We start from the raw sequence: 23,990 nt of genomic DNA, 5'->3' as shown, positions 1-23,990 counted from the left end.
CTACTAGGACAATTTCTAGTTTTAACGGTCAAACTCCCAAACCATACAAAGGAACCCCCGCTATTTTTGCATTTTTAAACACTCTTTTTGGAGACCTACAATAATCTCTCTCACTTTTTGGAGATCACACTCCGTTTTCATTTTACGATGCCATCTCGGGTGATGCCGAAACTTGCAATGTCGGCTAGTACAAAGTTGCCAACTGCCAAATCTCTCTCACCTTTCCTCGTGGGATCGAACTGTCTTCTCTGTTAGCTCTGCATGGTCGGGTAAACCCTATCCCCAACCTCATCCTCTCCCCTTCAGCGCTCGAACGTTCTCAGGCACACCAATCCAGAATGTCCCAAGGGTTACTAAATGCCATAGGGCTGCGATCTTTGACGAGGTATATCTCAGAGCTCATGCGAGGTATGGATGCAATTCTAGTTCCTACAGGACCGTGTTGTAGAGACCTACAATAACCTCTCTCACTTTTTGGAAATCACACTCCATTTTTGTTTTACAACGCCATCTTGGGTGATGCTGAAACTTGCAGTGTGGGCCAGTACAAAGTTGCCAACTGCCAAATCTCTCTCACCTTTCGTCATGGGATCGAATTTTCTGCTCTGTTAGCTCCGAGTGGCCAGGTAAACCCTATCCCCAACCTCGTCCTATCCCCTTTAGTGCTCGAACATTCTCAGGCACGCCAATCCGGAATGTCCCCAAGGGTCACTAAATGCCATAGGGCTGCAATCTTTGATGGGGCATATCTCGGAGCTCATGCGAGGTATGGATGCAATTCTAGTTCCTACAAGACCGTGTTGTGGAGACCTACAATAACCTCTCTCACTTTTTGGAGATCACATTCTGTTTTCATTTTACAATGCCATCTCGAGTGATGCTGAAACTTGTAGTGTTGGCCAGTACAAAGTTTCCAACTGCCAAATCTCTCTCATCTTTCCTCGTGGGATCAAACTATCTGCTCCATTAGCTCTGGGTGGCCGAGTAAACCCTATCCCCAACCTTGTCTTGTCCCCTTCAATCCTTGAACATTCTCAGGCACGCCAAACCCGAATGTCCCTAAGGGTCACTAAATGCCACAGGGCTGCGATCTTTGACGGGGCATATCTCGGAGCTCGTGCGAGATATGGATGAGATTCCAATTCCTATAGGATTTTGTTGCAGAGACCTACAATAACCTCTCTCTCTTTTTGGAGATCACATTTCATTTTCATTCTACAATGCCATCTCGGGTGATGTTGAAACTTGTAGTGTTGGCCAATCCAAAGTTGCCAACTGCCAAATCTCTCTCATCTTTCATCGTGGGATCAAACTGTCTGCTCCATTAGCTCCGGGTGGCTAGGTAAACCTTATCCCCAACCTCTTCCTATCCCCTTCAGTGCTCAAACATTCTCAAGAAAGCTGAACCAGAATGTCCCTAAGGGTCACTAAATGCCATAGGGCTGCGATCTTTGATGGGGCATATCTCAGAGCTCGTGTGAGGTATGGATGCAATTCTAGTTCCTACAAGACCATGTTGCATAGACCTACAATAACCTCTCTCACTTTTTGGAGATCACATTCTATTTTCATTTTACAATGCCATCTCGGGTGATGCTGAAACTTGTAGTGTTGGCCAGTACAAAGTTGCCAACTGCCAAATATCTCTCATCTTTCATCGTGGGATCAAACTGTCTGCTCCATTAGCTCTGAGTGGTTGGGTAAACCCTATCCCCAACCTTATCTTGTCCCCTTCAGTGCTCGAACATTCTTAGGCACGCCGAACTAGAATGTCCCTAAGGGTCACTAAATGCCACAGGGTTGTGATCTTTGGCAGGGCATATCTCGGAGCTCGTGCGAGATATGAATGAGATTCCAATTCCTACAGGACTATGTTGTAGAGACCTGCAATAACCTCTCTCGCTTTTTGGAGATCACATTTCATTTTCATTCTACAATGCCATCTCGGGTGATGCTGAAACTTGTAGTGTTGGCCATTACAAAGTTGCCAACTGCCAAATCTCTCTCATCTTTGGTCGTGGGATCAAACTGTCTGCTCCATTAGCTCTGGGTGGCCGAGTAAACCCTATCCCCAACCTCTTCCTGTCCCCTTCAGTGCTCGAATGTTCTCAGGCACACTGAACTAGAATATCCCTAAGGGTCACTAAATGCCACAGGGTTGCGATCTTTGACGGGGCATATCTATGGGCTGTCAATACTTTGACTATACTTTAAGTCAATGATTATCAATATGTGAAAAAATGGAACTCGTTGTATTTTGAAGTACTGAGAAGATGGCCTTGCCCTTCCCCAGGAGTTTCAGAAATGGGAGACATTAGGTAAGAGAGTGAAAATGTTACTATTGCTTCAACGCACATGACGCAATTAGAAATGCAAATTTTGATGGTAATCATTTTGTGATAAGTGAGAGACTAGGGATGATCATTGTTACTATCTCTTTAGTAGTGGAATTTTGTTTTCTCTTGAATTTGGTGGTGGGGGATCAGTGGTAAGTCTCCTTGGATATTCCTTCTTATGATGTTAGTGAATAGTGTTGCACTTTGAAAACACTTGTACAATATTTTTTAAATTATTAGATAAAAATAGAGAATTGTAAGTATTAAACATGATTAGCCTTTAGTTCCTAGAAGATCTTTATTTCCCCATCAATGCATTTAGAAAGTTATCTTTTAAGAAGATCATAAATAGAAAAAATTAGAGAAGCAATTTAAACATTTATATTGATTGGAAACACGTGAGTCTTGAGTTTCCTCTACCTTTTAAAGAACATTCCTTAGCTAGCAAACCTAATTCCACATTCCATAAGACTGTCATTGCACTAAAGATTTAGGAAACCAACTGCTCTAAGATAAAGCTTCCCGGTCAATAATAATCTAGCCTATTGAGGTACATAATACTTCTCAATTAAACTTGTGTTAATTCAGTATTAATTTTGTAATTAACTACAATTTCAGTATCTGTGTATAGGGGGTGACTGAGAAAACTATTTGAGGTCCAATTTGAAAATATATTTGTAAGGATCTTGACCAAGGTTCACAACTTCGATGATTAATACATTCATTCAGCCCAGAACCTCACTACAAAAAAATAATATATAAAAAAGGTAGTGAATAACGTCATGTCTAGACCCAAATCAACCAATGAAAGTCAAATTAGAATAATGTGGAACAACAATATATGCATAGAGTGGGTTGTCATAAAAAAGCTTCATAATAAAATTCATGTCTAGAATTAAAAGACCTTAAAGAACATTTATGCTTGTAACACAAATGGCCATTCAAAACTAAATATGATTACAATATGTGAAATAGCATTACAAGAACTTGTAATGCTCTTGTGAACATCGTGTTAATTCTTGTAAGAATCCCTAAGATGCTTGTTATACTCTAAATTTTTTTGAAATTGAATTAATTTTTATCCTGTCGGTTAATTGGCTTAGGGTGATATATGCTTCTTGGATGGAATAATGAGTTCGTGATTAACTCTGTATTAAGATTCATAGCATCTTCTAGTTATTTGCAAAGGAAATTTATAAATTACTTGCTAATGTCATATGGCTTGCTTGAGAAAGATGTCTGTGTTCTTATTGATGGGTACTAATGACTATCCACATTTAGTTCTTCAATATCCTATTTGACAAGCTTTCCATAGACATTTCTTTGCCATACTAAGTATTTTTGAAAACATATTTGAGTAGAAGGACTACAGTAGATACTACATGATGTTTTAACAAATAAAGTAATGGGTTAAAGACTATTATTTCCAAGGTATTATGTCATAGTATTTTAATTGTAATGATCTTAGACTAATGATATTCTTGAAGGTAACTTCGACATGCAGCAAGAAAGACAACCTATAGCCAAGGCTATATTGTGCCTACAACCAAAGCCATAAATGCTCACAGCCAAAGCCACTAGTGCACATAGCCAAAGCCATGGATGCTTATAGCCAAAGTTACAAGTGTTCGCAGCTAAAGCCATGAGTACATGAAGTCGATGATCACAATTGTTTACAACTATTCACCAGAAACAGATTCTTTGCAGTTTTTGAGAAATACTAATAAAGCAAAAAAGAACATCTACTAGTTGGTAGACATAATGGCAACTCTCTAGCAATTGAATTTAATTTCATACATGCACATATCTAGTTTAATGTCATACACGACTATATCTAATTTAACGTCATACATGAACAAACATATAATATAAAATGATAACCAATAATGTCATATACATGAACAAACACATAATATATTATGATAACCAATAATGTCATATATGAACAAACATATCATATATTAACCAATAATGTCATACATCAAATATGTCATACATCAAATATAGAATGTCATATGTACATCAAATGTGTATCGAATATGTCTCCCAGATGCCTATATATATACATGGGGAAGGAAACAAGTCTCTATATATATGTATCAAATATCTCAACTACATCTTTTCCTTCCCACGAGGGGAAGGAAAAAAGTCTCTCGACGTCCTCTGCCGTCGTGTGGAGGGAGACAGTGGAGATGACGGGGCCCTCTTGACACGCTCACTTGACCTCTTTTTGAGGCTCTTCTCCAGGTCCAATTGATAGAAAGAAAGTAGATATGAATCAATATTTATTATACGTTGAAATCAAATATATGTACTCACAAAATCAATTATTTTCTTACCACCAACAAATAGTCACTCTGTAAGTCCACCTCAAATGCTCGTGGACAATCAGGCGTGACAAGACCCTACAACAATTCAATAAATATAATCACTTATAAATAACATTATAAATTTTGAGATTAACTATTATAAACAACAACTAAAATGAAGAAAATTCTTTCATACCTCCGTCAGTGGCTATGAGCTAGCCATAGCTGCGGCCACTCCACTATCAACAGATTGTCGCAGATGAGGAGGTGTGTCTGACATCATGAGCTGTATGTCATACAATACACGTTATATCTAACATGAAACATGGAATAAATATAATCAAATGAATTAAATTAACATAGAACAACTGTACCTATGTGAAGCTCGTGTGATGTCTCAGCTCTGCGTCTATGGTAAAGGTTGAGGGTCCTGCGGAGAACTGATGCACATGCATATTTTTTTTGGTCAATCCTTAATATGATTACGTAATAAATATATGTATTAATTAAAATGATTAAATTGATACATACCTCAGGACTCATCGAAGGGACAAAAAATGGGCCTGGAGGATCGCTGCTAGGCCCAGGAACACTTTGACCCTAAATTTTGAACAATGTCAATAAATCCTAATTAATTAATCATTCACTATACGTATGAAATGTGATCAAATTATTAATTTACCTGTGTGTCAATGCCAAATGTCTCGTTTAGGAATTGATCAGTGACAAGCCCATCATCTGCACCATCTCCGACATGAGTGCCAAATGTGCATAGGGATCCACATGAAGTGCACATGTGACCACGACATATAGAAGGCTCCCCCTCAACTAATGGGCTCGTGGAATGGATGAGGGTCTGCGTCAAAGCATTAATGGTCCCTAGAGTGCTGGCCTCTACATGTTCCTTCACAACTGAAGGAATAATCACATGCTCGTGCTGTGGATCGACCACAGCTGCCCTAACTACATTAGGGCCATGACATGCTCCTAGCCTCTCAAATGATGATGCCCCACCTCTACCCTGGGAGTCTAACATATCAAAATAATTGGGGATCTCCCCAAGGACAAACTTACAATATAATTTCTTCAAAAAATACATGGGGACCTCGTGATTGTTGCAAGGAGGGGCATCAAAAACCATCCACCATCTATCCCAAAAATTATTTCTAATAGCATCATGTATGCACCAATGGATGGGGAATTGTTTAGTACCCTCTCTAACAGTATTTTGTTCACCAGGTTTTCTAAATAATGCACATATACTACCTTTTGGTATTTCCTTTTTTCTAACATCTTCATATGACAATTTATTTGCATAAAATCTTTTTTGTTCATCCCTCTTAGCCCGCCAAATGTCTAACTGACCACTAACTAAGGCTATCTGAGTGTTAATGGATTCGAGGGATGATGCCAATTGAGCCCTCATTGGATTGGTTTGTCCGGATTCTTTCAACTGAGCAATGATTCCTTCTAATTCAGTTTTGCCTCTCTCTATTTCATTTCTTATATTTTCTTGTGTGCCTGGTGGAGGTCTTGCAATTGGTTCGAGTTGTGGAATTTATTCTTCTTCTTGAGGAGGGTTTTGGTTTTGGGGTTCTTGAGGGTTTTGATGTTCTTGTGGATTTTCTGATTGATTATGAACATTTCCTAATAAAAAATCAATTGAAATTCAAATAAATAAACAAATCTAAATGAAATTTGTAAAAACCCTACAAAAGAATATAAAAAACTTACAAAACAATATGAAAAATATATCAAACAATGCAAAGTTAGGTTTATATCACTTACGGCGTTGTCGTGGGTGCGCTTGTGGTCTTGGATTTCGTCGCCGAGGAGGCATTTTGGCAAATGGTGGTGCAAATGTTGAGTCTTCAACTCACGTACGCACTACTCGTTGTAGGAGTAGAAGAAAATGCTGATGAAAATGATGGGTTGCGGGTTTGCAGCTCATCATATATACTTTTTGTTTTTTAAAGCGCATATGCGCTATAGTGTGTACGCGCTTTTTAAAATAGGAAAAAAAAATTTCCTTGTCACCTTTTTGGCACCACAACTCGGTGCATATGCCCTGCATTAAAAGTATTTGTATATTGAAGGACAATATTATAACTTTTTTGTTGCATAATTATTATTGTTTTGTCATAAAGAGTCTTGTCATCGCATGTTAATTTCAAAAGTCAAAATTTTGAGATATGACCACTCCATATGAGGGTAACTACTTTATTGGGATCTTATAGAAATAATATTGGACTTCTAACATTAAAAAAATCAAGACACCAAACATATTATAATTTTTATTATTCCTAGAGTGAAATAATTGCCTTATCTTTCTTTATCACACCATTTTTGAACTTGTTTAATCGTCAACTAAATACCAATCTATCTTATGTGTGTGATGTTTATGCTTGCATTAAAACAATTTCTTGTGATTCACTTCAGTAGGACTTAGACTTTAAGAGTGCACATCTTTGTATCGCCTAATTTTCTAATAATGTACTAGTATCTTTGTATTTATATAAATAAAATAAAAAAATTGCAATTGGTCCTTGGTCTACTAGTGAAGTTGACAATTTCTTAATGAACCCATGAGGGATCAAGTTGGATGAGGTTGAGATCGTGCATGAGACAAATTTGTTAGAATGGATACTCTTCAAGGCTTGACTATTAATTGTATAGAAACCCAAGACAACTCTAATACACCTTGTGAAAGGTGAATGGACAAAATAAACTAAAAAGGAAAAATACTCAATGTGTTGCGGCAGCAATATATTTCATTAACCATTTTGTCTGTATCAATAACATTACAAGATGCCTCTATTTATAGAGGGCTTTGATTGTTTCTAGAAACATCTAAATTAATCGACATAGGACAAAGAGACTTTTCTATAACTATCTAAACATAAATGACTTCTAGAACTTTACCTAACTCTATTCGTCAATCCAAGAATTTCTAGAATCTTCTATTATGCTTTTACATTTCATTTGAGGGGGAAATTGCACATTCCAACAAATTGGAGAAGTTTAGCCTAATGTATGCTACCATAGTAAGTAGATAAATGAAGTGAATTGGGTGACCTCCTCAAAAGTCCTTGTTGGAATGAATGGTAAGTGATCCATTCACTCTCATGAGAAATGAGGTCTTGTGAACCACTAATTATGAATCAATGAATTTGACTCAAAAAATACACAATTGAATACTCTTAGCAATATCATATGTATAATTTTATAAATAAAAAATCCTCCACCACAATATTTTTTTCCACAACTTATTAATAAAATATACCAATTATATTTATTATCCATAACTTTTCCAATAAAGAAAAGTTATCTTTCGGCGAATCTTCCATGAACCCTCGGCGTATTTTGTCCAGCCACAGAAATAGACAATGTGACAATGGGTACAATAATTCTCCCGTGCTCTGCTTGTCTTGTTTCAGCTTTTTTCCTGATGAGCCATGTGAAATGACCTTTCTCTGAAGCTTCCGGTCGACAGCGAAGACTGAAATGATGCGCACAGGGGAACTTCCTATTAGGCTGTCATTGTCAATGGCTATCAAAACAACATTTTCGCTAATAAAGAAGATAGTTAAAGACACTTCTTAATTCATCTCCCTTGAAACTGCCAGGTAGCCGCTAAACTAACGCGAAGATGAGGGGGTCCAACGCGCTTTAGTGGAAGGTACAAAGCAGCTTCACCCAGCAGCATTTAATGTGCTCAGCACTGTATTTTCAGCAATCATTTGCGCTCTCAATTTCTCATCCCCGGCCAGTTGCTCTGTGACTCTCATTTTCATCTATCTTTGCTTTTGGTGGGCACTTCACATGGCTTCTCAGTTTTCATCGACCATTCCTCAACTTATTGAGCAGATTATCAACACTAAACATGACGAGCCAAACTTTGATCTTGATCAATTAATTGCCGATATTGACAAGATATTGAGCCTTAATCAGGTACAAATCCCATCTATTTTGTATTATAAAAATAGAAACTTTCCATTATTTTGTTATTGAACATAGGAAACGTTATTTCTTGTCAATCTTCCATTGCAGAATGGAACATCGAAAAAGGGGAAATCAAAAGGAGATCGGCTGCATTCTGCTTCGGACAGCGCATCTGCCGCTGCTGAAATCTCCGAAGGCGTCTCAGAGAATGTCGAAATACTTGCCAAAGAGGTAATAATTTTCAATAACCATTTTGCACGTGTCAAGTATGATATTAATCTCTTCTGCCTTCCTCTCTTTATTCTAGCGTTTCATGTGTACATTATCATTTTGCCCAGATCTTTGGTGAAGAATAGATCAAGTGATTTGTTGCTTAGATCAGGACATCATTTAATCATTATAATGCAATGTCCATACCTTGAATACTGTATGACATGGGTTGAACAGATTTCGCAATTTTCTGGAGATGAACACTCCACGGCTATAAAGGTGTTAGAGGCAGCTGGAACTGTTCACTGGGCTGGCCTCTGTTTGTTGCTGGTTGCTGCGGTTCTCAAGAGCCTGAATACTATGGAGAAAAACAAAGTGGAGCGTTTAGACCTTCTTAAGTCTATGAATGAATTGGCAAAAGTAGTCCGGAAGCTCAAGGAAATTCCTCGTGCAAAAGATGAGATGAAACCCCAGATAAACGAGTCTATTGCTGTGGTAGTGGAGGGAGCCATCCAATGTTGTTCACAGACCAAAACTAAAATGATGCAGAGGTGCGAAATAAATTTTAAACGTACCTTTTGTTAATTAGGATTTCTTTCATATCATATTTCACCTATTTTTCTTGTTATTTGTAATCTCAACATCTTTTATCGCTATATTTCTATTTTATCGAAATGCTAATGACAAAACGGTCTGAAATGCATTTACAAATTTATATATTTCATCCTTTTATCCTTGGCCGTGAATCACTTTCAAGTTTTAAGAGGTAAATAGATAAAAATCGTTTAAGGCCCAACTCTCATTATGGAATTAAAATTATAAAGAAATCACTGTGAAGCCCTTTAAAATACCTCATTTAAAGAGCCAGATTCCATCCATTTGTGAACCGTAAGCCAAATTTCATGAACACCTCAGCCAGACTCACTTGAGTAAAATCATAGTTATTTCACAAGCTCTTTCTATAAGCAATGCTCTATAGCAGCTGGGAGGCTGTCCAAAAAACTTAGTCGCTGGACTTGACCACATTACCAACTGTCCGCAAGTTCGATTGCAATCAGTTTCAATTTTTCTTGACTTATACTAGTTTTTCCAGAAAACACTCTGCGCTTAAATGTGGCCGCCCATTCGACAATGAAGTGAATTTTAAGACAGATATTTAATTCACCATGTTTGATCATTGCCATTTTTTTTAGACATATTAAATCAAAACTAAATTATCAAACTAAGATTCACAAATTTCAATTCATCCATTTATTTTATGATCTGTGCAGGAATAGTATGTGTACACCTTGAAACCACATAAAATTTTGAGCAACACAATTTGTGGCATCAATCTTTTCAGAACGACTTCCTGACAGCACTAAGTTGCAACACAAATGCAACCCCCCTGCTCGTCTGTACAACACCCGAATTCCATGGCATTCATATATCCATTAGCATATCATCTGACCCTGATGCCACACACCATGTAAATATGTACATGCACAATGGAGAGAGCAGACCCATCGTAGGCAATGGAAGATTGGGCTTGGGGCAGTTGATAGTATTTGTGGACAAGTAGAACAGAAGATTGCAGGACTGGTTTATACGCGAATCCCCATATTATTTGTATCAACCATGGAAGCTCATGCCTTTGTGTCCACATGCGCTCCATGGTTGGCCCCCACAGAATCAAATCCATCTCGGATTGATCAAATACCACTATTGAAAATTAAAACTATAAAGAAACATGGTGACAGCAGATAACAAAATTATTTTATTGATCTCGTTGCACACAAACAACCAATTACATAACCTCTATAAATAGAGGATTTCAGCTATAAAACCAGTAGAGGAAAATTCTAGGCTTTTGACAAGTGGATGGCTGCATGAGCTATAAGACTTAGTCCACAAGGAGATGTGAATTTTATAGAGTTGTATGACCTATTCTAGAGGACAGCATCCATATCCTTTTAGCAAGAAAATCTGTAGTGATTATAACAGAAGCTGATGTGGATTTGACTGGCATGGGTTTTTGACTATTCCTAACATCCTCCCTTAATTTCTACTACTAAAGACTCTTTCAATGGGAGAAATTACAATAAGAAATTTAAACATGATAGGTCCCGGCATTAAGCCTTTTGAGGTACCCATTTACAACATAGAAAATTCATTTTTCTTGTTAAGTGGTTTTTAGCTTACCACAAACTCTTCGAAAAAAAATGCTTTAGGATCTTTCACCCAAACAAGTGGTTTTTGTTTACCACAAACCCTTCAAGACTTTTAGGTTTTTCACCTAAATAAGTGGTTTTGGTTTACCACAAACCGTTCAATAGATTTACTTAAACAAGTGGTTTTGGATTACCACAAACCCTTCAAACTTCACAAAACCATTGATGCAATGATAGGTAAACCAACTCTAAACTTTTCTCTAGCATACTAATATTGAGTACATATGAAAAATAATCCATCTACTGAGTCACATGGGTACCCAACCGTTGTGCTCGCTAGTTCTCTAAGAATATTTTTCAGATACATGGTTCATCAATATAGTAAAAACTTTTGAAGTGTCGGGTACAACCGACAGTACACCTCTTGCTACAACCATCATTATTGTGATCTTCATATTGCAAACATTGACTTCAATGATCAGCCTTTCTTTTCATTTGACAACAACATATCTTCTCTAGCTTGCTCCAACTTGCATTTCCACAACTCCTTTTCTCTATCAGTTTGTTGAGGTTCCCCAATTTTTTTATTTACTAACCTCCATAAAGCCTTCTCTCTTAGAGCATTCTTGACTGCAATCTTCCAATCTGCAAAACCACTTCCATCAAAGATAGGCAAAACTTCATTTGAAGAACCCATGTTAGCAAAAAAATCAGCCTTCAAACAAATCTAGCAATATTCCAGCAGCATAACAGCCCTGCAACCAAATATCTCTCCAAAAAAAATCAGCCCTATAAACAAAACATTTCTAGCAATATATTTTCCTTCAACAAAACCCTCTAGCAATATTTCTAGCTGAACTTCTAAATGAATCTCCAGCTGAACCTAGCTAAACTAGGCTCTGATACCATATTGAAAATTAAAACTATAAAGAAACACAGTGACAGCAGATAACAAAATTATTTTATTGATCTCGCTGCACACAAACAACCAATTACATAACCTCTATAAATAGAGGATTCCAGCTATAAAACCAGTAGAGGAAAATTCTAGGCTTTTGACAAGTGGATGGCTGCATGAGCTGTAAGTCTTAGTCCACAAGGAGATGTGGATTTTATAGAGTTGTATGACCTATTCTAGAGGACAGCATCCATATCCTTTTAGCAAGAAAATCTGTAGTGATTATAACAGAAGCTGATGTGGATTTGACTGGCATGGGTTTTTGACTATTTCTAACAACCACTACATACCCAGTTTAAATACCTGCCTACAGAGGCAAGGGTAAGGGCATACGTTCAATAGATGGGAGATTGATTCTGTCCCAGATTATAAAAAGTAGAGAAAACAAAAATTAAAAACAAATCTTTTTACAATAAAACCATTGAAATGATTAAACTATAAATGGTTCGCAGTGATTATGAGAAAAAGCTAAAGATTTTGATAAATTCAAAATGTAACACACATTCACGTATTTGGAACTAGAACACACACTGTAAATCTTTTTTTTTTTTTTCAAACTCCACACCTGATTCACATAGAAAATAGATTACCAAAGCAACTGACCCAAAATCTTCAGCTAGTCATTTGAGATCTTAAAACAACTGATCGAATTTGTGCCTTGACGTTTACATTAACCTTTAAACGAATATAGCATTTCCTTACTCATGGTACGATGGAAGAGGAATGAAAACAATGGTCAAGACGAACATTAAGACCTCTTCCACCCCTACCTCTTTATTGTACTGGCTTCCTTGTTGAACTTTCAATCTCTGTGGGATCATGGATAGTGGGTTCCTTAGATGTTTGGCTGTAGCACTTTCTAGCCAATTATCCAGCCTCTTTGTGCATTCAATAATATGCCAAGCCAAAGTAAAAGGAACTATATGCATAGCTTCTTCAATATCCTTTTGCATGTTTGCATAGAAGATGCTTGAAAACTACTAGTAGATCGCGAACATGTTCCCCACATCTCAAGATCAAATCCACTACTTCATCCACCATTCCAAACATTGATATTTCCTGAGATAATCGACCAACTTTTCCATTCCTAATTACTTCCCCATCCTTTGCAGAATTCTCATCTTCTGATATTAAAGTTTTGCCTGCTATGCACTGTCTGTTTGCCACAAGCTATGTTGAAGACTCCAACTTGTTTCAAGTCCATATTCTCATAACCACTTTTTCATCGCTTAGGCCCTGTTTGGTTGGGGAAGATGAATTTCTCTCATAACCAGGTTATTTGATAACCAAGTTTTCGAAAACCTGGTTATGTATTTTAGGAAGATAGTTGGACCGTTTGGTTGACATGGAAGATGAATTTTCAAATTCATATTTTTCATTTGGTTGCCAGTTTAGAAATTGGAATTTGAATGGAATATGACTGGGAATATCTTTTTCTTGCGTTTGGTTGTTCATTTTCGAATTGGAATTGAAATTTGATGTAAATTTTTTAAATCTTATTTAATTAGTGAAACACAAGGATTATAATGAGTAAAGTATTAAGATTTATGATTTAATTTATTTATAATTAGACTACATTATTATTATTTTTTATTATTGAATATTCACAGTTTTAGTTTGTTAGTCAAGAATAAATAAAATGATTATTATTATTATTTTTATTTTTATTTATTAGCAAAGAAAAGTAAAAAATAATCATACTTGCAATCATTTGTACAAAGTTATTTTTTGTCCCATTGTTGGAAATTGTGATCATATATATTATATATTTTTGAAAAATTATGGAAGACAAATTTATCATCAAATTAAATTTATTGTCAAGTTCATCCGAACTTCATAATTGTCAAACTCGAACCCTATGACTTAGCTGCTAAATATGTGTGTTTGTGTCCTCCCTCTATCCCTCCCTGTGTTTGTGTTCATCCACATGATTTGGCAGAAGGATTGGACACAATAAATGTTGTTTATGCAGATGAATGATTGCCTACACTATATGAGAATTCTCGCATCTCTTAGGACTAGTTGCCAACATAGAGAGGGTTTGTGAGGCATGCTGTGGCTCTTGGTCGGTATCTTCAGAATCCATTGGCCATGGTTGCAACATTATATAGTCTTGGCAAAGAAATATTATCATTGAAGCTTCATTCACTGGAACATTTGCTTACTTCAGATGAAAAGTATGAAGCTGTTGAGTAGGTAATGGTTACAACAACCAACTGTAGAGGCTATGAAGCAACTTGTCTTTATAAATGCTATTGGTTTTTTTAAGGGTTAGAGGGAATGGACAAGCAGCGTCCGGAAACCATGTTATGGATCCATTGGATGATACTAGAATTCATCCAAAGTCATATGAACTTGCCAAGAAAATGGCTAAGGACATATATTGTGAAGAAGTTGGACATGATATAGATGATATGGATGAGGAAACACAAGAAATGGTTGTTGAGCATGTCAAAAAATATCCTGATCTGTTAAATGCCCTTGATATTGATGAATATGCTAAAAGTGTGGAGCAACGAACATCCAATAAAAAGCAGGAAACCCTTGCTGACATAAAGAGTGAATTGTTACATGGATTTTAGGATTTGAGATCGCCATATAAAGAGCCATCCCAGGATGAGGAATTTTATCTGCTCATTAGAGAAAATGAAGAGACCTTGTCAGTGGGAAAAATTGTCCAAGCAATAGCCTGCAGAGTCCAAAATCATCGTATAATTTGTGATCTGGAATCAGGCTTGATAGGACTAATATTGAAAGAGGAGCTTTTTGATGATCTAGATATAGATCCTGTAGAAAAAAATGTAGAAGGCAACATCCTTACCTATTGGGTGAAAACTATGACAAAAGTGAAGTACCTAGTTGATTTAACTTGCAAAGAGAGTTCACTGAAGAATGATAACTATCAGGGTGAATAGGATAAGGATAAGGAGGTTAAGGATCCATATTTTGCAGAAGAGGATTCCATTTCACGAAGTGAACAAGAGAATGAAACCATTAAGTTCCTAGCAGATAAAGAGCCAGGGAAGAGTATTATCCATCCAAGCTTGAAAGGGCCTACTCACTTGATTCTAACACTGAACATTTTCAATGGAGTTTATGCACACGAGGGTATTGTGGAGGGAGAAAAAGACCAAAAGGATTTTGCTAGCTATCTTCAACTTAGAAAATACTTTCAATTGGGGAGGAGACATTTGAAGATCTTGATGAGGTCATAGACAGATATATATTCAAGAGAGGATAAGATATTTTGGTATTTTTTTCTACTATTTGGTGAGTCATAAAACACACATCAACATACACCTTTCTATAGATGCAGGAACACACAAGCTCCCCCCCCCCCCCTCTCTCTCTCTCTCTCTGTCTCTCTCTCTCTCTCTCTCCGTCCCTCCGTCCCCCCTTCTTATCCTGCACTCTCTGCCCCTCTATGTATCTCTCCCTTTTAATAAATTTATTAAGTTAGTTAATTATTCAACAAAATATGCAACTATAATTTTACATGAAATATTATATAGGAAAAAATATACCATTTTACATTCACATACATTAAACATTTGATGATAACTGTAATGTCCCTTTACTGGTTTTTTATGATATTTCCAACCTCTAATCAGATCTTTAAAAGTCAAACAACTGATATCACAAAGATGCACCAAATTCTTCAAGAAACCCCAAATCGGGTATGCTGAAAATAGTGCTAAAAGCTTCACAACTTCACAAATTATTAATAAATCTGAAAATGAAAGTTTTTACAGAACTTTCAGCAGCATAACAGCCTACAAATTGACATTTCCAGATCCGTATAGCCTTTACACAACAGCTCAAAAATGTAGGACCAAAACTATGCTCATCGGGCTCCCGAAATAGCACAAAATATGCCCGGAAACACCACAAAAACACTAATAATCTATCTCAGAAGTTTAATCATGTCCCAATATATATATTTAGCTCTATTTTAACATTTAAAAGTCTGATATACAGCAGCAACCCAAACTGATATGAAATACTCAATTGTAAACACCAAACTCATACAAAAACACACCCGAAAACTCACAAATCTGCACTGTTCAGCACAAAGGCAAACTCTATATGAGCATGCACATGGAATGGATTCAAACTCCCATCCTTAGCCTTCTTGGAAACCTGCAAACTCCCATTTTTGGGTCTCCCTAGAAACCTGCAAACTACCGTTCTTGGGTCTCCTTCTCCACAGGTTTGGCAGCCTCTAAAGAATAACAAAGAATGAGAAAAAATCAAGTTCTGGAATGAGCCCAAAATGCCTCCAAACCCCTTAAAAGAGGGCATAACTGTAACTCACATCCAAGAGAGGTTAATGAAACTTATTTTAATAATAATTTTCATTTATTAGTCCAACGGTTTCCAAAGATTAACGCCCTTTTTTTGAAACTTCACTTTCTTGGGCCTGCCTGCCTTAGCAAAGATTTTCTTTTTAATTATTTGAAAAGGGGACATGACAAGTCCTCCCCTCCCAATCATTGCTTGTCCTCAAGCAATGGCTGAACAATAAATCAATCAATCCACCTGGATCCCAAATGTAGTCATGAACTATACTACTACCAATTAACACAGGCTCCTGTAATATCCTTTGCAATATGACCAAGAGGAATCCATAATCAAATTGACAACTATAGCTCAACCAAACTCCGAAATCACCACTACCACAATCAAAAACCCATGAGGCACAAACTCTTAGAATATCAGAACCCAAGTAAAGTGGACAAATCAAACTACCAACACAGTAAATACCATCAACGCATCCCACTGGCCTATATGGAATGTACAATCCAACTCTGCAACAATGGTGAACCCTCTCGAATGAAACTGTACCAAGTATGGAGAATCCACACACTGTACAGCTCCTGCAGTCAACACAACTCTACAAATCATCGGCCACTATCTCATAACCATAACTCTCATACACTGCTGATGGTGAAAAGACATTACAAGATAAAGAGTAAGAAATGGAATCCAAACCAAATTTGTCTGCCATCAACTCCTCAACACAAGGATCAAATGCTAACTAATGTACATACCCTGCAATATAATGTTGATAAAAAAAACCAACCTCAGTCAATAGCTCACCATGAAGAAGTGATACAACCCACTATGACTGATCACCAGCTAAGTCAAGAGATGTCATAGCCAAAGGAGTAGAATCAATAACAACACCTGCTAAAGCATCACCCCCAAACTCCTGCTCTAAGTCATGTATTATCAACCTGTCAATTGCAGGACCTATCACCATGTCATGCCCATCATAACTCTCATCCCGAGGCATCAAACTATCCCATAACTGATGATAAGCACTAGGAACCAAAGTACATCTCTGTATCATCATCTCATCAACATGGTCATCAAAGGTAGATAGATGAGCATACCTCACAGTCAGTGGCTTAGATTGCAATCTAGATGTAACTAACTGCAATCGATCATTAACCAAGTTGGAACTGACTACTACCTCTGAAGACATTGCGAAGGGAGTAGTATTACTAGTAGGAACCATGCCAACTATCAGCTCACCAACATCACACATGGTCTTTGATACAACATCTCTAGTCTTCATGCCATTAGTACTAGAGGTCACCACCATGTTAGGCACACCACAAAAATCTGCTATAGCACCCAACTCAATTGAACCTGACTCTAGTGGGAATGAACCTGATATGCCAATGTTAGTATCAAGGATGGATGCATCCCCATCTCCACTGTCTCTAACAATCTCGGCCATGGACATCCTCGGATCACCAAACACCACAGCTTGTGACTGTATAGAATCAGGTAAAGACTGTAGTCGCTCTAACTCCATGGTCACCTTAGCCAAATGAAACTGCGACTCCTTGAGAGCCAATTGTGTACTCTCAAGAATCTCAGAAGTCACCTCAAGCTGCTCAGTAAGATCACTCACCTCATCTTCCTTGGCCAACAATGCATCATATGCTTTACTGCCCCACTCCATAAGATAATCTCTGTCGGCTACCAACTGCATATAATTCTGTCTCAAAATCTGAATAGCCTCCCATAAAGAGTGGATCTCTGTCAAGGAAAGATAACTTCCTCCCTGCTCATCACTAGTAGGAGAACCCCATCCATAAACTGCTAACAACTGATGAGCAGCATCGAAATGTTGGCAAGTGATAGCAATGTCTTGGTCACTAACTCTCAACTGATTAGACACATGATGACACTGGCTTGACTGTCTCCTACAAACCTCCTCTGATGCACTGTCTGAAGGAGTGTCCTCAAAGTTACTAGTCTCTAGAGTATTACCATCCATATCCTGTGAATCAAATCTAAAGCTCATATCAACATACGGAGTATCAAAAACATTAGCATTGCTGTCCAACTCCTCTATACCCAAGGAAACTAAGTCTTCAAAACTTCCCATTGCATCCTTCTGGATGTCATCAATGCCAATATGATCCTGGGACTCATCTATACACACTGCCAAATATGAAATATCATCAACACATTCCAGCAAGTATGGCCGACTGGATATATGAACAAAGCCCAACATTGGTGTATAAAAACTAATACCAACATCAGACAAGATACTGGCACAAAAAAAGATAACACCATGTAATCTGCTAATCAAATCCATGATAGCACCCAAACAAACACTGCTACCAAAAAGTGTTAAAGATCTCCAGTCAACTGAATCCCAAATGCCAATATAACAATCTTGAGTCCATATCCGTAAACTAGAATCAACTGGTAACTCAAGCAAACTCCTCACCTGGGTAATATGACCAATACCAACTAACTCCACATACCTGTCATGATGAGATAATGAAGTCACACTACTATCTTTGTTCACCTTCAACTGGCTGGACAAATCATGTGAAGTACTACCAGCCTCAACCTCATGTGATGAAGCATCTAACTGTGTCTGGTACTCTTTCTCAGCAAAGTCATGAATGCTCAATGTCTTCTCATCTCTACCAAGTATCTCACCATCCTGCACAACAACATCCTCATAATCATCATCTGAACCCACTACACTGTAGTCACTGCCTGTTGTAACTATACCATCCTAAATACCTGTGGCATCACCCTTTGACGACCTATAAACAATTGTCTCAATTTGAGTATCAAGTTGACCGTTACTATCAATCTGTGTAATATCCTTTCCCACCACCTCCTGTGGCAGAGTAAAATCTGAGACCTCTACCTGGCTATCAGCTAGTTTCTCAAACTCCTCATGCAAGTTCTTGGGAATTATGTCATCTGTCCTGTGAGAAAATTTGCGAAATAGAAATCCAGTCAACTTATCCACCTTAGCTGGGTCAGATAACATGTCATTCATTATACGGTGGTGCTCAACCAACTGTTTAGACATGTCATGGCTTATTTTCATAAGTTTATCTTGAATGTCTAAATAACCATCCTTTCTACTGTTTTGACTCTGGCTATCAATTGTCCAAGATCGTTTCCTCTGAGACTCTGTACTACACCTGTCCATTCTGGATAAAGTAGAGTGTAACCCCAATAGGATATAACTTCTTCAAACACCAAGAACTAACATGAAAATGATTAGAAGTAGCATGAAACCATAGATTAGGACATGCAACTGATTAGAAGCAACATGCAACCACCAAATTATGACATGCAAGATCTGGGTAGTTGTCAGAACTGACATGCAAGATTTGGGTAGTTGTCAAAACTGACATGCAAACTTCTACAACCACCAAATTCATCAAGAACTAACATGAAAATGATTAGAAGTAGCATGAAACCATAGATTTTGAAATGAAACTAATTAGAAGCAACATGCAACCACCAAATTATGACATGCAAGATCTGGGTAGTTGTCAAAACTGACATGCAAGATCTGGGTACTTGTCAAAACTGAAATGCAAACTTCTACAACCACCAAATTCACCAAGAACTAACATGAAAATTATTTGAAGTAGCATGCAACCATAAATTTTGACATGCATTTTATTAGAAGCAACATGCAACCATAAATTATGGCATGCAAGATTTGGGTAGTTCTAAAAACTGAAATGCAAGATCTGCGTAGTTGTCAAAACTGACCTGCAACTTCTACAAACCCTCAGGCTAGCAAGATCATGGCTCTGATACCACTGTAATGTCCCTTTACTGGTTTTTTATGATATTTCCAACCTCTAATCAGATCTTTAAAAATCAAACAACTGATATCACAAAGATCCACCAAATTCTTCAAGAAACCCCAAATCGGGTATGCTGAAAATAGTGCTAAAAGCTTCACAACTTCACAAATTATTAATAAATCTGAAAATGGAATTTTTTACAGAACTTTCAGCAGCATAACAGCCTACAAATTGACATTTCCAGATCCGTATAGCCTTTACACAACAGCTCAAAAATGTGGGACCAAAACTATGCTCATCGGGCTCCCGAAATAGCACAAAATATGCCCGGAAACACCACAAAAATACTAATAATCTATCTCAGAAGTTTAATCATGTCCCAATATATATATTCAGCTCTATTTTAACATTTAAAAGTCTGATATATAGCAGCAACCCAAACTGATATGAAATACTCAACTGTAAACACCAAACTCATACAAAAACACACCCGAAAACTCACAAATCTGCACTGTTCAGCACAAAGGAAAACTCTGTATGAGCATGCACATGGAATGGCTTCAAACTCCCGTCCTTAGCCTTCTTGGAAACCTGCAAACTCCCGTTCTTGGGTCTCCCTGGAAACCTGCAAACTCCCGTTCTTGGGTCTCCTTCTCCACAGGTTTGGCAGCCTCTAAAGAATAACAAAGAATGAGCAAAAATCAAGTTCTGGAATGAGCCCAAAATGCCTCCAAACCCCTTAAAAGAGGGCATAACTGTAACTCATGTCCAAGAGAGGTTAATGAAACTTATTTTAATAATAATTTTCATTTATTAGTCCAACGGTTTCCAAAGATTAACCCCCTTTTTTCGAAACTTCACTTTCTTGGGCCTGCCTGCCTTAGCAAAGATTTTCTTTTTAATTATTTGAAAAGGGGACATGACAATAACTTTAAAGAAAAATGATGCTTTGTCAATAATTGCTCTTAAAAAATGTGGAATTTTGGCAACATAGATTTTACGTGCAATTTTAAAAAAAAGATCATGAAAATCATTAATCATATAAATCATATTTTAACATCATGAAATTTTGATAATGAATTTCACATAATTACTACAATATAAAAACTTGCTAACTTGATAGAACAATATCCATGATTTGAATGGTGGTGTGAAAACACACCGTTAAATACGAGAACACTAAGAAATCCATGATGTATACTCTTATGCCCCACATTCGACGGCACACCGTTAAATATGAAAACACTAAGAAATCCACAATGTATGCCCTTATGCCCCACATTCGATGGCAACCCTCTCTTGCTGCTCAATCTTCCCATTACTGTCTATATTGTTAGATGGTCAATCCTGCATATATGAACTAAACATGCTTGAAAAATTAAAACCTGATTTTTTTTTTAATGAAATACACCAAGCAGTGGCATCAGAAATGTTGATCATTTACAAACACAGTAAAAAATTATCAGATAGCTCATTTTTAATCAGCATGTGTGGTCTTGCAATATCAGCAAATCAAGAGCAATAAAAAAACACAAGAGAAAGACACTTTATCAATACTGTTGACAATCTTGTCAAGAAGCACGTACATAGGAAACCAAATTGTGGAAAAAAAACAAAATTTAAAAAATATCCAAGCAAATTAGGAATATACATATAACATGGGACAGAATCATGATTGTACAATCATCTACAAGAAATCCTCAATACTTTTGATAATCTTGTCAACAAGAACATACATAGGAAATCAAATAGGGACAAAAAGACAAAAAATAAAAACATATGCAAGCAAATTAGGACTATAGATATAACATATCACAGAATCATGAACTATACAATCATCTAGCAAATCACATTTCTATATGCTTTCAAGTTCTACAATTGAGCATTCATCATTTGCCACTCCTTGTGTATTCCACATATGTATGGTTCAAATATAACTCTAATTAACAATGCAATGAACAACTATACCAAACGTTTACGAGATCATAAACTACGTGTTGTGAAAGATCAATGCAATACCATTAAATAAAGCGAACTAACCATCTGGATTTATTTCACATGCCAATCGTGTGAATGCCAATGAAATGAACAACTAAACTATGTATTGACCAATGCCAATCATGTCAATGAAATGAATGACTAAACAATGCATAGATCAAGTATGTATACATATGTACATACATGTGTGTACATACATATGCACATACATACATACATACGCACATGCATACATACATACACACGTACATACATGTGTACATACATATGCACGTACATACATACATACACACATATGTACATACATGCATACGCACATACATACATACATACACACATACATACATACATGCTTAGCAAAATAGTAAAAATGTGCTCAGTAATGATTTCCAATATATTGTTGTGACAGATCAATGCAAGACCATTACAAAAAGCCAATTAACCATTTGGAATGACTTCACATGCCAATCGTGTGAATGGCAATGAAATGAACAACTATTCTGTGTATTGACCAATGCCAATCATGTCAATAAAATGGATGACTAAACTATGCATGGATCAAGTTTGTATACATACGTACATACATGTGTGTACATACATGCTCAGTAATGAGTTCCAGTATAGTGTTGTGAAAGATCAATGCAAAGCATAGATCAAGTATGTATACATGCGTGCATACATGTGTGTACATACATACAGTTTGTTTCAAACCTGTTTAGCAAAATAGTCAATATGTGCTCACTAATGAATTCCAGTATAGTGTTGTGACAAATCAATACCAGTGAAATGGACAACTAAACTTTGTAACAGTTTCTTGCCAGTAATGAGTTCTAGTATAGTGCTATGAGAGATGAATGCAATACTATATAAATAGAGCCAAATCATAAACTATATATAGATCAATGGCAATCATGAATTTTATCTAGACATAATCAATATGTGCTCAATAATTAAATTTACAAGTATATCACTAGCTTTTATCTATACATAGCTGACCTATACATAGTTTATCATGGTTCTATTTCTATCTGCTATCTGCTTAGCATAGTCAATAGATGTGGTAACTATTTGTTTCAAATCTATTTAGCAAAATAGTCAATATGTGCTCACTAATAAATTCTAGTATGGTGCTGTGAGAGGTCAATACCAGTGAAATGAACAACTAAACTCTGTAACAGTGTCTAGTTGTTTGTGTCAAATCAATTTAGCAAAATAGTCAATATGTGCTCAATAATGAATTCCAGTATGTGCTCATGTGATTACCTATATATATCATAATGCCAATCATAATAGAAAAACATGGCAATCATGCTTTTATCTATACATAGTTGACCTATACATAGTTTATCATGGTTCAAATTTGTTTAGCAAAACAGTCCAATATATGCTATAACAGTTTGTTTAGAATCTGTTTAAAAAAATAGTAAATATATGCTCACTAATGACTTCCAGTATAGTGCTGTGAGAGATCAACACAATACCATTAATCAAAGTGAATCATGCTAATGAAATGAACAACTAAACTATGGACATATCAAGTATTTATAGATCCATGCAAAATCATTCAACATACTTATGACGTCATAAACTATGTATAGATCAATGCAATACCATTAAACACAACCAACTCATAAACTATGTATGGATACATAGAAGATCAATGACAATAATGGCTTTTATCTATACATAGTTGACATATACATAGTTTATCATGGTTCAAATCTGTTTAGCAAAACAGTCCAATACATGATGTAATAGTTTGTTTAGAATCTGTTTAACAAAATAGTGAATATATGCTCACTAATGACTTCCAATATAGTGCTATGAGAGATCAATGCAATACCATTAATCAAAGTGAATCATGTCAATGAAATGAACAATTAAACTATGGATATATCAAGTGTGTATAGATCCATGCAAAATCATTCAACATACTTATGAGGTCATAAACTATGTACAGATCAATGCAATACCATTAAATGCAACCAACTCATAAA

The 23,990-nt window shown here is 36.6% G+C and overlaps 1 protein-coding gene across 1 annotated transcript in view; it reads left to right on the top strand.

The window, feature by feature from the left end:
- The first annotated feature begins 8,304 nt into the window (after window positions 1-8,304).
- Window positions 8,305-23,990, top strand: part of LOC149546937 (uncharacterized) — a 51,660-nt gene continuing 35,974 nt past the window's right edge. Inside the window, exons 1-3 of the mRNA XM_089791438.1 lie at window positions 8,305-8,596; window positions 8,696-8,818; window positions 9,035-9,348. Coding sequence (XP_089647564.1) covers window positions 8,468-8,596; window positions 8,696-8,818; window positions 9,035-9,348 — 566 coding nt within the window. The 5' untranslated portion in view covers window positions 8,305-8,467. The remainder of the gene's footprint in view (window positions 8,597-8,695; window positions 8,819-9,034; window positions 9,349-23,990) is intronic.

This window comes from Cupressus sempervirens, chromosome 7 (genome assembly GCF_028749045.1).
Source record: "Cupressus sempervirens isolate cs-2001-9-10 chromosome 7, ASM2874904v1, whole genome shotgun sequence".
Taxonomy (NCBI): domain Eukaryota; kingdom Viridiplantae; phylum Streptophyta; class Pinopsida; order Cupressales; family Cupressaceae; genus Cupressus; species Cupressus sempervirens.
This window is presented reverse-complemented; position numbering and strand designations above follow the sequence as displayed.